This window comes from Vombatus ursinus, unplaced genomic scaffold (assembly GCF_900497805.2).
Source record: "Vombatus ursinus unplaced genomic scaffold, bare-nosed wombat genome assembly UNPS02014779.1, whole genome shotgun sequence".
In the NCBI taxonomy this organism is placed as follows: Eukaryota; Metazoa; Chordata; class Mammalia; order Diprotodontia; family Vombatidae; genus Vombatus; species Vombatus ursinus.
Genome location: NW_020954557.1, coordinates 51,345,424 through 51,359,141, shown reverse-complemented (window position 1 = coordinate 51,359,141; position 13,718 = coordinate 51,345,424). Strand labels below are relative to the sequence as shown.

The 13,718-nt window shown below is 34.0% G+C and overlaps 1 protein-coding gene across 1 annotated transcript in view; it reads right to left on the bottom strand.

The window, feature by feature from the left end:
* Positions 1–13,718, bottom strand: part of LOC114045697 (sodium channel protein type 9 subunit alpha) — a 196,372-nt gene that overhangs the window by 19,040 nt on the left and 163,614 nt on the right. Inside the window, exons 21-22 of the mRNA XM_027865806.1 lie at positions 9,568–9,690; positions 58–339 (exon numbers count right to left, since the gene is read on the bottom strand). Of these exons, the coding sequence (XP_027721607.1) occupies positions 58–339; positions 9,568–9,690 (405 nt within the window). The remainder of the gene's footprint in view (positions 1–57; positions 340–9,567; positions 9,691–13,718) is intronic.

The following is a 13,718-nucleotide window of genomic DNA, read 5'->3' as shown; positions in this document are numbered from 1 at the left end:
AAATATTAATATACTACACAATACAGATATACATTTCTTGAAAAAAGTATTACTTACAACTTGAAGTAGAGAAAGGTAACCAATTCCAACATTATCAAAGTTCACTTTCACATTTTTCCACCGCACATCATTGGTACTATTCTTGAGTTGTTCACACTGCACTTTATTCTCAACCACACTTACAGGAAGCCTCTGGCTATCTGTGGTGTTAATGCATTCATAGAACTTGCCAGCAAACAAATTTACTCCCATAATGCTAAAAATTAGCCAGAATATGAGGCAGACAAGTAGTACGTTCATAATGGAAGGAATTGCTCCTAAAAGAGCATTCACCACCACCTACCACACAAATAAAAATAAACAAATAAATTTGGGTTAATCAATTAATCATTCAACAAGTATTTATTGGACACTAACATGTCCCAGGAACTATGCTAGGTATTGGGGATACAATTGCAAAGAATGAAGCTATCCTTCAGCAATAAGATAGCAAACAATTATAGCATCTGATAAAATCAAATGAAGACAATAAGAATTTAGGCAGTATCCCAAATTTCATATTACAGAATTAGGAAATCCAATTATTAAATGATTATATCAACCAACCAACCAACCAAGAAAACATATTAAGTGCCTAACAGTATACTCTGTCAGCACTGTGCTAAATGAAGTAGAATAAGACTTTGGTCATTCCCTCAAGTATAGGGTGAAAGAGAAGATAAATGGTACTCCTGAAACAATAGGTGAAAACAAAAGGCGATGAAAGACGTTTAAAATTGTTGACAGAACTTAAATGAAAAAATGTATACATAAACAAAAAATAGAAACCTGATGTTTATAAGTTGAAGTCATACATTCTGCATACTCTAGAAAAGAAAAATAAATTAAATGAAATATAGTATGTCCATTTAAATAATGTAATAAATCATAACACAAATGCTATATGATCACTTAAAAAAATATTCATGACCTATGGATTGTCAATATTTCACATACCTTCAAATATCAAAGCTAATGTAGATAATTTTTTTTTTAATTTTGAAGGTAAGACATTCTGGGTATAGTGGAAAGAACGTTGTACTAGAAGAGTCAAGAGGTCTGAACCAGAGTTTTTCTCCACTATTTAACAGAAGTGTGACCTCGGGTAAGATAAATGACATCCCTGGCTTCATTTTTCTCATCTTTTAAGGCATTTAGATGATCTCTAAAGTTCCCTTTAAGCTCTAAAATTCTACTTCTAAATATATTTTACTGTATTTAGAAAGATATGCAGATTCATGTCTTTGTAAACATGTAGTCAGAGGTGACCCTTGGCAAAATTATATTGTAAGTAGTCTTTTTTTAGTACTTTTTTCAGCTCAGTTTTCAGATCTATTACTATCACTGATACTAGAACCCTTCAGGTACCCATCCTAAAGTTGTACAGGGGCTGTAATACAATATTTTATTGCTTACAATTAATGTTCTAGGACTTTTCTCTCCTTCCTCTATGATCTAATCTCAACTTTTCCACCTTTTTCTCATTCTTTCATCCTAATGCAATAATATCTAATGTGTTAACTAGCTAATAGTATCTTAACATTTCAAATACCATTATGCTCACTATACTGATAAAATTTTTAAGCAGTTACTGATTGTTCAAATACCATTTTAGGAGGGGAGATATTGGTAGGCAGATCCCCTTTACAGAATTTTTCAAAAGGTAACCAGGGCTGTGAAAGAGGACACAACAGTGGTTCGTATATTTGGGGAATGAAGGGGTTTTTTGCTGAAAGAAAGTCCAAGTCTTCTGAAGAAGTTAATGTACCTCTAGTTTAGCGGGAGTCATACATTCTGATCTCATCTATAGAAACCATCATTAGCATTTAAATATTCCTTATGTGTCTTGGATATGAAAAGAGAGAAAACATCATTTCACCAATTTTGTAGACATAGAAATAAAAAAGCAAAGTGATATTATATTAGATCAGTGACAAGTCTAGGCTACATATCAGGGCTCAAATCTACTAAATCAAATGGTTTCTGATGTTATTTAGGAAGAAAAAAAATAGGACACCTATATTTCTATGCACCTATATGAATTCTGGATTTAAGTCAGGAAGACTAGCATTCAAATCCAGTCTCAGACACTTATCACTGTGTGACCATGGACAGGTCATTTAACTTCTACCTACCTCAGCTTCCTCATCTGTAAAACTGGGATGACAAAAGTACCTGCCTCCCAGGATTGTTTTACGGATAAAAATGTACAGTGCTTTGCAAACCTTCAAGCTCTCTATAAATGTTAGCTATTAATCACAATGGCTTAGACTTCCTGACAAGATTAGGAAGCTTATATATAGATTACATACAAAATTAAAAGAAAAGCATGAAAAGACTTGGTTCCTATTATAAAATAGAATGAGGCATTTGTATAAAAGAAGATTTCTAAAACTTAAAAGTAGATTGCTAGCTAGAGTTTCTAGTTTACAAAATTGAACATCATTTCTATTCCTTGTTTATGTCCCACCTGTGATACATAGTAGTTGTGTGATCTTGGCCGAGCTGTTTCACTGGCACCTCTCCATGACTACAACACTGGAGACTGTGGGCCAGTCTGCCCTGGGTGGAGGAAGTTCCTCACCAGGATTAAATTATACTGATGAGATCACAGGAAAGGTCCCAGAACTATGATTATAAAGTACTTGATTACATATTTCCAAATGGGACTTATACAGTTAATGTGATTTAAGGAAAAAGATGCCAGAGGTGGAAGGGACATGTGGATTGATCTACTTTAACTACCTCATTTTACTATTAAGAAAACAATAGTACTGAGAAGTTGTGACTTGCTTGAGCTCAGACAATTAGCTGGTTGTAGAACTAGGTTCAGACTTCTGGTCTCTAGTATTTTTAGTTCAGTGCTATTTCCATTATACCTAATTAACACTTTTGAGATTTAACACTAAATAATAATAACAATATAAAAATTGAGGAAGAGAAAGCCATCCATCCAAGCAAAGAGTATGTTTATTATAGATTGTTATAAATCACTTTGCTAATCAGCATCATATAAAACCAAATTCCTCTGAATTATGAACAAAGCAATAACAATAACAGTAGATTGGAGCCTTGTCACATTGCTAATTTTGGTATGATTGTTATGGGATGCTTAAAGATGACATCATGTCTCATATTAAAGAATGTTCAAAAGATCTAGAGTAGTAGCAAGAATAGTGATAGTAAACTGTCACAAAACAAAAATAATTTAAAAAACCCATCACCACCAACACAGGAATTTTTAAGGAATGTCTTGACAGAATTTTAGAGACCACCAAATACTAATCAATAAGACAGAAACTTTACCATTTAATAAACTTATATAATTGGCATTTATCAGTGCAACTTACAGACCATATGGATATATACATATGTGACTTAGGTATGTAGCTGTTCCTGAGAAGTGATTATTGAAAGTGAAGAAGTTGTCTTGGCAACCAGGGGGATGTTTAAATGTGAAAAATGGGACGTATTACGGAACTAGGAAATCTATCCTTGTCCGTTTAGTGGTATAGTAACACTATAGTTTTCTGACATAGTCAAGGAATGAGGTATTCTGGAATAAAAAACTTTCTGGTTAACTGAAGGTTGTTAACATTTTAAGAGCCAACATTTAATTCTGTAAAATGGGGATGATAATAATAGCACTTACCCCCCCGCCTCGGGTTGATGTGAAGATCAAAAATAATATTTGTAAAGTGATTTGCAAATCTTAAAGCACGATATAAAGGCTTGTTTTTATTATTTTATTATTTCAACTCTTTTAGGTGGAAATCTTTCTGAAATATATTATTCATTCTCCTGCCTAGGTAGGCATGATGTAAAGATTATAACATAATCTTTGATTGATAATTCAGTGTAATTGCTATTATAAAATTTTCCAGTGTTATTATTTGCATATTGGCTTGAAATGATAGCAATAGACAGAACTTACCTTTTAAAATCATCCTTTCAATTAACCCCCCAGCCTTAAAACCTTGACTGTCTTTGAGTTTTCCTTCTCCTTCATCGGCAGTAACCATGTCCTGACTCTGTATCTACCATCCCATCCTGTGAATACTCTAATTTAAGCCCTTATTTCCATTCATCTAAACTACTGTAATAGCCTCTTCTCCTCAAGTCTCTCCCCACTCCTATCATCCTTTATAATTAATACCTAAGTAATCTTATTCTGATCACATCATTCCCCCATTGAGTAGGGATCCCTACTCTAAGTGAAATACTTATGAAACTCCTTATGCTGGCATTCAAGGCCTTTCACAATCTGGATCCAGCCTACCTTTCTAGCCCTGCCTCACACCTTTCGCATACTCTAAATTTTCTTCAGCCACTGTGTTCACGCTCTCCTCTCTAACAGGAATAAACTCTCTCCCTCTCCTCTTTCCTGCCAGCTCCACCAGATAAAAGAGCTTCCTTCCATCAAACTCTAACGCTGAGAATAGGTGTTTTACATACCAATGGGATATTCACAGAAAACCTACAAGGTGCTGTTGAATATTGTTTTCCATAAGTCTTCTCATGCTTCTTACCTTTCTATCTCTGTGCCCTCCTTGCCTCCCCCACTGAATGTGATCTCTTCAGTCATTAAATTACTCATAGTGCTTTGAAACAATCCTTTAATCAATTATTTGTGTACATGTCTTAGGGGCCATGATACTTAAGAGAGGATCTGTGTATTTGCCATTTTTGTATCCTATGTCTAACATAATACCTTGAACATTGGAGGTGGTACAGTGGCTAGAACACTGGCCCTGGAGTCAGGAAGATCTGAATTCAAATCTAGCCTCAGATACTTACTAGCTGTGTGTCCCTGGACAAGTCATTTAACCTCTGTCAGTCTTAGTTTCCTCATCTGTAAAATGAGGATGATAATAGCACTTATCTTTCAGGGTTGATATGAGGATCAAATGAGACAATATTTGTAAGGTGCTTTGTAAACTTAAATCACCATACAAATGCCATTATTATTGTAATTGTAAGATTATCACTATTAGTTGTAGTGTTGCTTGATAACCATTGAGTTTAATGGTATAAACATTAATAATGGCTCAATTTCTTATCATTTTCTTCACAAAATTCAAGTGTGGAATGAGCAGTTATAAGGCTTCTCAGGGAATAGAACAAGACTACCTTCGTGCAAACATAATTACAGATTTCAAAAATGATTTAACCTTTTCTCAATTTGCTGTTTTGTCCCCAAATAAAATTATTATCTTTTAAAAAATTGTCACATTCTTTGACTTTTTGGAAGCATTCAAAAGATTCTCATATTTTAACAATCAATAACCATTAACAAAATAATCACTTTCAGCCTTCTTGTTTTATTGGGAAACATTGATTCTATGAATTTTTAGGATAGTGTTACCATAAACTGTTAGGACCATGTGTTTTTCACAACCCTTGGCATGAATGGAAATTCTTAACTTTTAATGTTGGTTTTTAGAATCTATGTGACTATCAGTACAATTTAACCATTTAGCCATAACATACAATATACTATAAATGCAAAACAGGACAAATCTTTTATTGTTGTGGGCATGCTCCTTAATAGTACTAATTGTAACTCCCCTATCCATTTTTTTTAATACTCCAAAATTCTCATGCATGTGCTTCCATAAATCCTCCATAAAATGTACTCTCAACATGTTGGAAGCCTTCCTCTGGGTCTATATAACTGTTTCATCTCTATTGGTGCCATTGAGTTATTTAAGTAAGTTCTGGTGCTACATTTGGGCACCTCTATCCCTCACCATTATTCATCCATTCAGTCATTTGACAAGGATTTATTAAATGCTTATTATGTACCGAGCACTGTGTTAAGCCCTGGGGATACAAAGAAAGGCAAAAACATCTGTGTCCTCAGGGAGTTCACATTCTATGCAAACTATGTACAAATGATATATGCAAGATAACTTGAAGGTAATCTCAGAAGGAAGACATTAGCATTAAGGGGGACTAGGAAACCTTCTTGCAGAAGAGATTTTAGCTGAGAATTGAAGGAAGTCAGGGAATCCCAGAGGCTGAAGCGACTAGGGAAAGCATTCCAGGTATAGGGAAAGTCAATGAAAATGAAGGGAGGTGGAATGGAGGTGTTCAAGGAACAGCAAGGAGATCAGTGTCACTGGAGCAGAGTATGTAGAGGGGAGTAAAGTATAATGAAATTGAAAAGGTAGGAAGGGGTCAAATTATGAAGAGCAAGGATTTTCACTTTGATCCTGTAGGTAATGAAGCTGCTGGAATTTAATGCATAGGAGGTTGTCATGATCTCCTTTTCCAGTCATACAGCAATTTTAATTATCAATATTTCTTAGAAATGTGTTTAATTGAAATAAAATAATTATCACAACGATGAAATCCTCTATAGTGTTTTCTGTGGGCAAATTATATTGGTAATATGCTATAGTCTGCTTACATTCATAAAGGAACCTTTCTTTCTCCCATTTGGTCACCAGAAAATTTGATTTTTCCCCCCTGATAGTATGATGTTTCATGATTCACAGCCATATAGCAACACCAGTCAAATAGAATGAGGATGGAGAAAGGGCTCTGGGATTTAGGAATCAAAGAATCATTGGTAACCTTGGAGAGAGCAGTTTCAGTAGACTGTTGGCATTATAATCAACCACTATAAGGGATTGAGAAAAGTGAGAGGGACATAAAAGAATAGAGACAAAGTACAAATTGTACTTTGTAAGAATTCAGAAATGGAAAAGGGAGAGAAGATGCAGGAGAGGAGATGATAGATGGAATACACTGTCATCTTTTATTTAGCTTTCTTTTGAATTGGTTTTAATGACATTTTCTAAACTGTTGGATATTACTATCCATTACTAATTTTAAATAACTGATTTCAGTAACCTATTAAAATATTGTTCATTTTTTTGGTGTTATCAATGTTGTCAAATGAAATAACATGACATTGTTTTCCAAATAAAGCTAGTCATCATTGTTATTATTATTATTCAGTGCTTGCCATTTCTCATTCCTTATGATTCTCTCTTTGAAAAAATATTTTATTATATAAAGACATGATGCTTCTGAGTAATTTAAATTGACTTACTTCATTTATGAATTATAATAAAGGAAATTAAATTATAAATATCATAAAAAAATTTAAAAAATACTGTGGCAGTCCAGAAGAGGAGTTTCACTCTCTTTTGGGGAAACAAAGTATTTTATTAATATGTCTTTTCAATTTTTATATCTCTACTTTAATTCCCAATTTCTTCATTTACTAAATGAGGCATCTAGATGGCACAGTGAAGAGAGTACTTCACTCAGAATGTGGAAGAACTAGGTTGAAGTTCTGCTTTGGGCAAATCACTTAATCTCTCTCAGCCTCAGTCTCCTCATTTATAAAATGGGGATGATAAAAATAGGATTTACCTCTCAGGGTTGTTATAAGAATCAAATGAGGTAACATATGTAAAATGCTTTGCAAACCTGAAAGCACTATATCAATACTAGCTATTATTGTTGTTAATAATAATATTATTGTTATTATTACTGTTGCTGCTGCTGCTGCAGCTGCTACTACTACTACTACTACTAGTAAAATGAGGATAATAATAGCACCTTTCTCACAGTTACAGTAAAAGCTAAATGAGATAAAGTCCTTTGCAAACTTTAAGGCACTATACAAATATTAGCTATTATTTATAAATTATAATTGACCTTATTCTTCAACTCACAGAAGGGAAAGGAATAAATTTGAAGGAGCACAGGGAAATGTGGAAGGTTTTCATGAGGCTATTGGGTAATACATTGAAGGGAAAAGGGTAGGGAATCACAGATTTAGTATTGAAAGGGGACTTAAAGATCCCTTAGTCTAATCTAACACCTACATTTTACAAAAAAAGGAAACTGAGGCCTAATATAGTTGTTACTTGCCAAAGGTCATACAGGTACCTAGTGGGTAAGTTGGGGTTTGAACCTAGGTCCTGACTCCAAATCCATTTTAGCACCCTATTTTGAAAAAAAAATTGGAGGATACATGAATATGTTTAAGAAGGCTGAGGTAGAATGAATGAAGGTGAGAATCATGATAGAAGAAAAGGTTGTATCATAGCTCCTGTATAATCCCTATCAGAGAAAAACATCAAGTGGCTCTGCTGACTCAGTAATAGCTTGGTGGCTGTTTTGAAATCATAGGAAGAAGGCGGAAATTTTATTTGGGATCCTGTATACAGAGTACAATACAGTACACAACAATTACAATTACAATGTACAATTATTTGCACATATAAGATATCCATAGATCATGTATTTATAATTCAGATAGTATCTATTTACAGTTAGTCTATAAAATATTTTTACCTGCTGTTTGTATAAAATAATTTTTCCTCTGTAGTTTCTCAGATATGAATCAAAAAAATTCAATTAGAATTTGCAAGGTCTTTGTATAAGACATAAAACAACCGACCAATTTCATTATAAATTTTTTTGTCAAACAGGTTTTAGAAATTATGTATTAAAAAACTAGGGAGTTTATCTGAAGTTTATCAAAATTTCATTTTGCACAGAATGTTGTATTGTCTATGTGGACACAGCAGCTTTTGTTATGATTATTATAAAACAAAATGATATAGAATTGAAGTAGAAATCTTGAAAATCTCAGATATACTGTTAGTTACTAAATCATTTGTCCTCTCCAAGTAACTGCATCTTGGAAGATAAAGCTATTCAAAATGCTTGATGGTAATTAAGGCACAATAAGATCTTAATTAACTAGTCATAGTTCCTGCAACCTCTTCTCTCAATAAAGCAATTGGGAATGAGAAAATAAGTAAAAAAGAAAACATCTCTAAACATCAAAAAGATCCAATATATTAATATAGGACTCTCAGGCCTAAACTTCATACTTGACTATCTGGCTTTGCAGATTAAATCAAAGGAAAAGAAATACATTAGAAGAATAGAGGAAGGGTTGATAATTGCCAATAGGACTCACTTCGACAGGAGCAAGAAGGGAAAACTAATAGAGGGGATACTGATAGAAAACATAACTATAAAAAGCAGACAAAAAATCTCGAAAATCAGAGCAGTCGGAGGCTGTTTATTGTAGGGAACAAATAGTTCCATATGCTTTAAAAATCCTGAAAGACATCACTATATTAAAATAATTGATGCTCATAATAATGGCTCATGTATTCAACAAAGAGAACATTTTAATCCACAAGAGTAAATTTTAATCCACAGGCTGTTCGAGAAGTAAATAATAGATTTCAGATAGATTTCAACAAAAAAAGAACAAAAAAAATTGAAGACATTCGAAGTTAAGCGGCAATTATCTAGAAATTCACTTGTTAGACTGTCTCATTCCCCAAATCTGCCAAATTAATGAAGTGTTACATACAATATTTCCAATGATTTTGATGTGAGACTATGTATGGCAGCAATAAATATGTAATACAACAAAAAACATGATTTGGGAATTACATAGAAACTTTTAACTTTTTATTCACATTCTGTACACCCTCTTTTCCTCTCCATGGGTAGAGTACTTCACCAAATTAATTATTTTCTTACCCTCATTCCTTCAAATCGAGATAAAGCTCTGAGTGGTCTTAAAGCTCTTAGGGTCCGAAGGGATTTAATGGGACCGAGGTCTGAGTATCCAAGAGTGTTGGCGACAAGTGTAATTATAGATACCTGTCAAAAATCAGAAAAAAAAAAACCCAATAACAACAAAATTTCACATTTGTTGTGTCAAACTTCTATATAAAAGTTAAAGTTATTATATAGAAAATAATCAGAATTTCCCAAGAGCTGCTTAATAAATAACCAAATCATGCAAAGCACACAATTATTGCCTAGGAAAACATATATAAGGAAATGATTTTTAGAGAACTGCAGTTAAAGAATAAGTTATTTTAATGAAAAATTCTGGCTGTTTTATTCAGAATTGCCAGGTAAACATAGATATGCTTACAAAGTTATGTGTGTAGTAAAAAGACCTCTGAATTTAGTGTCAGGAGATATTGGTTCAAATTCTGACTGTGACAATAACTACCTATGTAACTGTGGGGAGGTAACTTCTTTACTCTTCTCATCTGTAAAACAGACGCTAACAGATGTGCTACCTACTTCATAGAGTTTTTGAGAGCACTTTGTAAACCTGAGAATGCTACAGAAATATGATTTATTTTTGTTTTTAAATACATTGATTCATGTTTAACGTTTGTAACAATTTGCTAACTGAAAACTGTTATGAAAGACCAATTTTGTAATTAAGATCAATTAATAATGAGACCCTCTGGAAGGAACACCAGACCATGGTCACGTTTATGAATAGCTAAGCCAATACCTGGACGTAAAACTTCCACGGATGAGCCAAAAGTCTGAGCAAGTTACATGTATTATTGAACAATATTCCGATGATTTTCTGATTTCTTCATTCTCTTATTTCCCTAAATGCTATCATTTCAAGCTGGCCTAAATGTATTTTACAAATTCCCAAAAACTGATACTGAAGACATGCTCCAGTTATCAATAATGAAGAGTAAAGAGCCAATTGCATCAATAAGGGACTACAATTTAATTGATGTTTCATTGACTGTAATTTAAGCAGGGGTGTTATGAGGCTCAGATGAGATAATGGATCTTTGCAAACTTTAAAGCATTATATATGAGCCAGTTATTATTATTAGTCACCAGGCCTCCAGTCTGGTGATGACTTCATTCCTGAAACCTTTTACTGAATTCCCACTAAGCTTAAGCAATGTTTATAGAGAAATAGTATCCTGATAAGTGTTTAACAACTAGGCTCTACCAAAAAAATGCATGCACACACACTTTTATCTGCATTATTAAGTCTAGACAATCAACAAAATAACAAATCAAGCCCTTATTTATAATGATTTATGATTTCTGAGGTAAATGCTCACACTGAAAATTTAACAATCAGATCTTGTAAGCCAGAGCTGGCTCTAGAGCCACCTGAATTTCTTTTTTTTTCTTTTTTTTATTCTTTTTTTTAAAGGCAGTTGGGGTTAAGTGACTTGCCCAGGGTCACACAGCTGCTAAGTGTCTGAATTTCAACTCAGTTCTTCTGACTCCAGGACCAGTACTCTAATTACTTTACTACCTAGCTTCCCCAAGCCACCTGAATCTAATGTGGATTTTATAAAACTTTAGAATCTAATATTCTTAATGAACTTGGGACATGAATCTCTTAATATATTCAGTTATGTTAACACCATGCTTCAAACTTCAATCTTTTTTTCTTTTTACCCTTTTCTCCCCTTTGTCTTCACATCTAGTTGCCGAGTCCTTTCAATTATAATTCCACAACATTTCTTGCATCTCTCATACTAGTTTAAACCCTCTTTAAATCATAAATATTGTTGTCTATCTCCAGTTTCTCTTCTTTCTGTACCTTTCTCCACACAAGTGCCAAAATAATGTTCCTTATACAACAGGTGTGACCATTTTACTCCCCTTCTCAAAAACTTCCCCCTATGTGCTTATGGGGTAAAATATAAACTCCTAAACCTCTAATTAAAGCTTCATATAATTAGGTTTGAAACTACCTTTCAATCATTATTTCACACTGCTGCTTTTCTCCTACCACCAAACTGGGTAGTTAGTCATCATAGCTTGTTGCCATCCTGCGCTCTTCTACCTTTATGTATCATTGGAGGCTGTGTCCATGTCTAGGGTGTGTTCACTTTTTATTTCTGCCTTTTGAAATCCTTCTCAACCTTCAAAGTCCTCCTGAAGCACAACTACCTTCATGTGGTGTTCTGATTCTCTTGGTTGACAGTGGTGTTTCTGTTCTCAAATTTTCTTACAGCAGGTTATGTCTTTCCTTTGCCTCCATTGCATCTTACCCATCATTATACTTGGTGATGTATATGTTGCATGTATCTTCACACAATAATACATTATATGCTCCTTGTGAGTAGATACCATATATAATTTTCTGTCTTCATCTTAAGTACTTAGCACAGTGTTTTGTATATAACAGGAATTTGATAAATACTCTTTGAATAGATTTTTAAAAATGTGTGTAGTATAGATGTAACAATGGGATAAAATGTCTAATAGCAAGAATTGGATTGGAACTATACCTTAGTTAAGACAGAAATGGGGAGTTGGATAAACTGAAGACCTGAAAACTTTTTTTTGAAAAAACTAAAATCTTAAGGGGCAGCTAGGTGGCACAGTGGATAGAGCACTGACCCAGGAGTCAGAAAGACCTGAGTTCAAATCTGGCTCAGACACTTACTAGCTGTGTGACCTCGGACAAGTCATTTAACCTTGATTGCCTCCAAAAGAAAAAAACAAAATTTTAAGTGACTAGGAAAGTCTATCAGCGGAAAACAACTTTCAAAGTTTGAATACGCAGGCAGGCTAACTCCCTAGCCCTGATCCGCACCTTGGGTGTGCACATCCTTCCAGTTTTACCTCTCCATGATCTCTTGTGTATATCTTATGTTGGCTGTTCCCACTGCTACCTCCCTAATCCAGCATCTTCATTACCTTGTATGCATGGTAGTTTCTTAACCTGTTTCTCCATTTCTATCCCTCCCCTTCCCCATTAAATCCATCCTTCATACTCACTACAAGATGGTTCTTTCTAATGGACAGAACTGGCCATGTCACCTCCTTATTCAAGAATTTCCAGTGGTTTCCTGGTTCCTTCCAAATAAAAGCCAAGTTCCTTTGCATGGCATTCAAAGCCCTCTATAAGGTGATCACAAGCTATTTCTCTCTTATACTACTCTCCTGCAAGAGCTCCTTTCTCCCACCAAGCTGGGTAACCCTTTCTAATCTTCATATTATTATTTGTGCTACTGTCTCTGGCTGCTAGATGCTGTTTCCAGATCCTCCTCCTAATTATCTTTCAATTCCTAAATACCATTTCCTTCATGTAACCCTGATCTTCCAAACTGGAAATGATCTCTCCCTCCCTAAGACTCTTGAAGCACCTTGTTAGCATCCCTTTTAGGCACTTCTCATTTTCTATTTTTTTTGAGCTATTTGTATGTGTATCCTTAGTCTCCTACTAGAATATAAGCGTTTGGGGGAAGATATGTGCTTAATAAATGTTTGATGAATTCTGCTGATGGAGGCAGGGTCACCTGGATTGGTACTTAAGTGAGTAACGAATGCCAAGACAGAAAAAAGGCTGCAATTTAGTTATGAAGAAGATATTTAAAAGTGACCTAAGACCACCTAGTATCTTGTGTTCATCGATTAAGAATCATCTAGTGAATACACTCATTTTACAGTGAAGAACTGAGGCTTGGAGATGTTAGGTACTTTTACCCAAGGTCACAAAGGCAGTAAATTGTAGAACTGAGATTTGAACTGAGGGAAAGAATTATCTTAGAAGTAGTACCATTAGCACTCACTATAGAACATAAAGGTTTATTTTCATTAACTAAAAGATTTTTCAAGATATAGCTCACAAAACAATCAAAATATTGTGCTACCATTAATACATGTTAGAAATGACTCCTAACAAGGGAAATGAGAAAAACATGCTAAAATATTTCACACTCCTCTGACAGTTATTTTCACAATACATAATAAATACATATGTGTCACTTACAAAGCAGCTAAAGTAGAAAAAAATCTTAACTATAGTGATTCTTTATATTAATTTGGGCTATTTTTTATTTTATAGTTTAAGATATTATATAAGGTTGTATATATTTGTCTAAAGATATCTA